At 43.8% G+C, this 680-nt stretch overlaps 1 protein-coding gene across 1 annotated transcript; it reads right to left on the reverse strand.

The window, feature by feature from the left end:
• Positions 1–5: 5 nt before the first annotated feature.
• Positions 6–667, reverse strand: LOC110034413 (the record flags this gene model as incomplete). Its single annotated transcript, XM_020738679.1, has 2 exons — positions 516–667; positions 6–432 (listed from the first exon to the last, which is right to left on the reverse strand). A coding segment is annotated over exon 2 (414 nt), but the record flags the coding sequence as incomplete, so codon positions are not given.
• Positions 668–680: the final 13 nt, after the last annotated feature.

The raw sequence follows: 680 nt of genomic DNA on the forward strand, positions 1-680 counted from the left end.
TGCTGGTGCTTAGCAGCAGCCGCTTTATCAGCAGCTTCTCTCTTGAGGGCTCTCTTCGCCCGTCGTCCAGCTGGTGGCGCATCGCTCAAAACCTCTTTATTTTTAGGTCGACGTGATGAGCTGGCTTCATAATCCTTGGAAGATTGCTGGTTAAGAGGTCTTGCTTCCTTGCGACCAGCTCTCACATACCCATTATCTCCCCACCTTCTATTTCCGATTCGAATACTCGATGAAGCTCTTGTTAAATAAGTTTCGCTCAGCTCATCATCAACATCATCATCATCATAGTGTTCATCATTCTCATCAAAATAGTACTGCAACAGGTCTTCTTCCTCTTCACACGCACTATCCTGAGCCTCCACCATGAGGGGAACAAACCAAGCAGCTCTAAGGAGAAGGCAGATACTCTCCTCAAACATGTATTCATGAATACTGAAATCAAGGGTTGTATCATTAATTGCTCACTGACAACGCGTATGAAATCAGTACTACAAAGAAGAAACAAGAGGCAGTACCGGCCATCGAGCGAACGGTGCACCTTCAAGAATTCAAATGGATTTTTGCATTGGGGACATGAAGGGTTCTCCTTGTATGTTGCCCACCTCAGTATGCATATCGTACTGTAAAGATAAAAGAGAATAAACTAAACAATGTTGTATGATATGCAACCTAATACTTCA

Source organism: Phalaenopsis equestris, unplaced genomic scaffold (genome assembly GCF_001263595.1).
Source record: "Phalaenopsis equestris unplaced genomic scaffold, ASM126359v1 Scaffold186649, whole genome shotgun sequence".
NCBI classification, from domain to species: domain Eukaryota; kingdom Viridiplantae; phylum Streptophyta; class Magnoliopsida; order Asparagales; family Orchidaceae; genus Phalaenopsis; species Phalaenopsis equestris.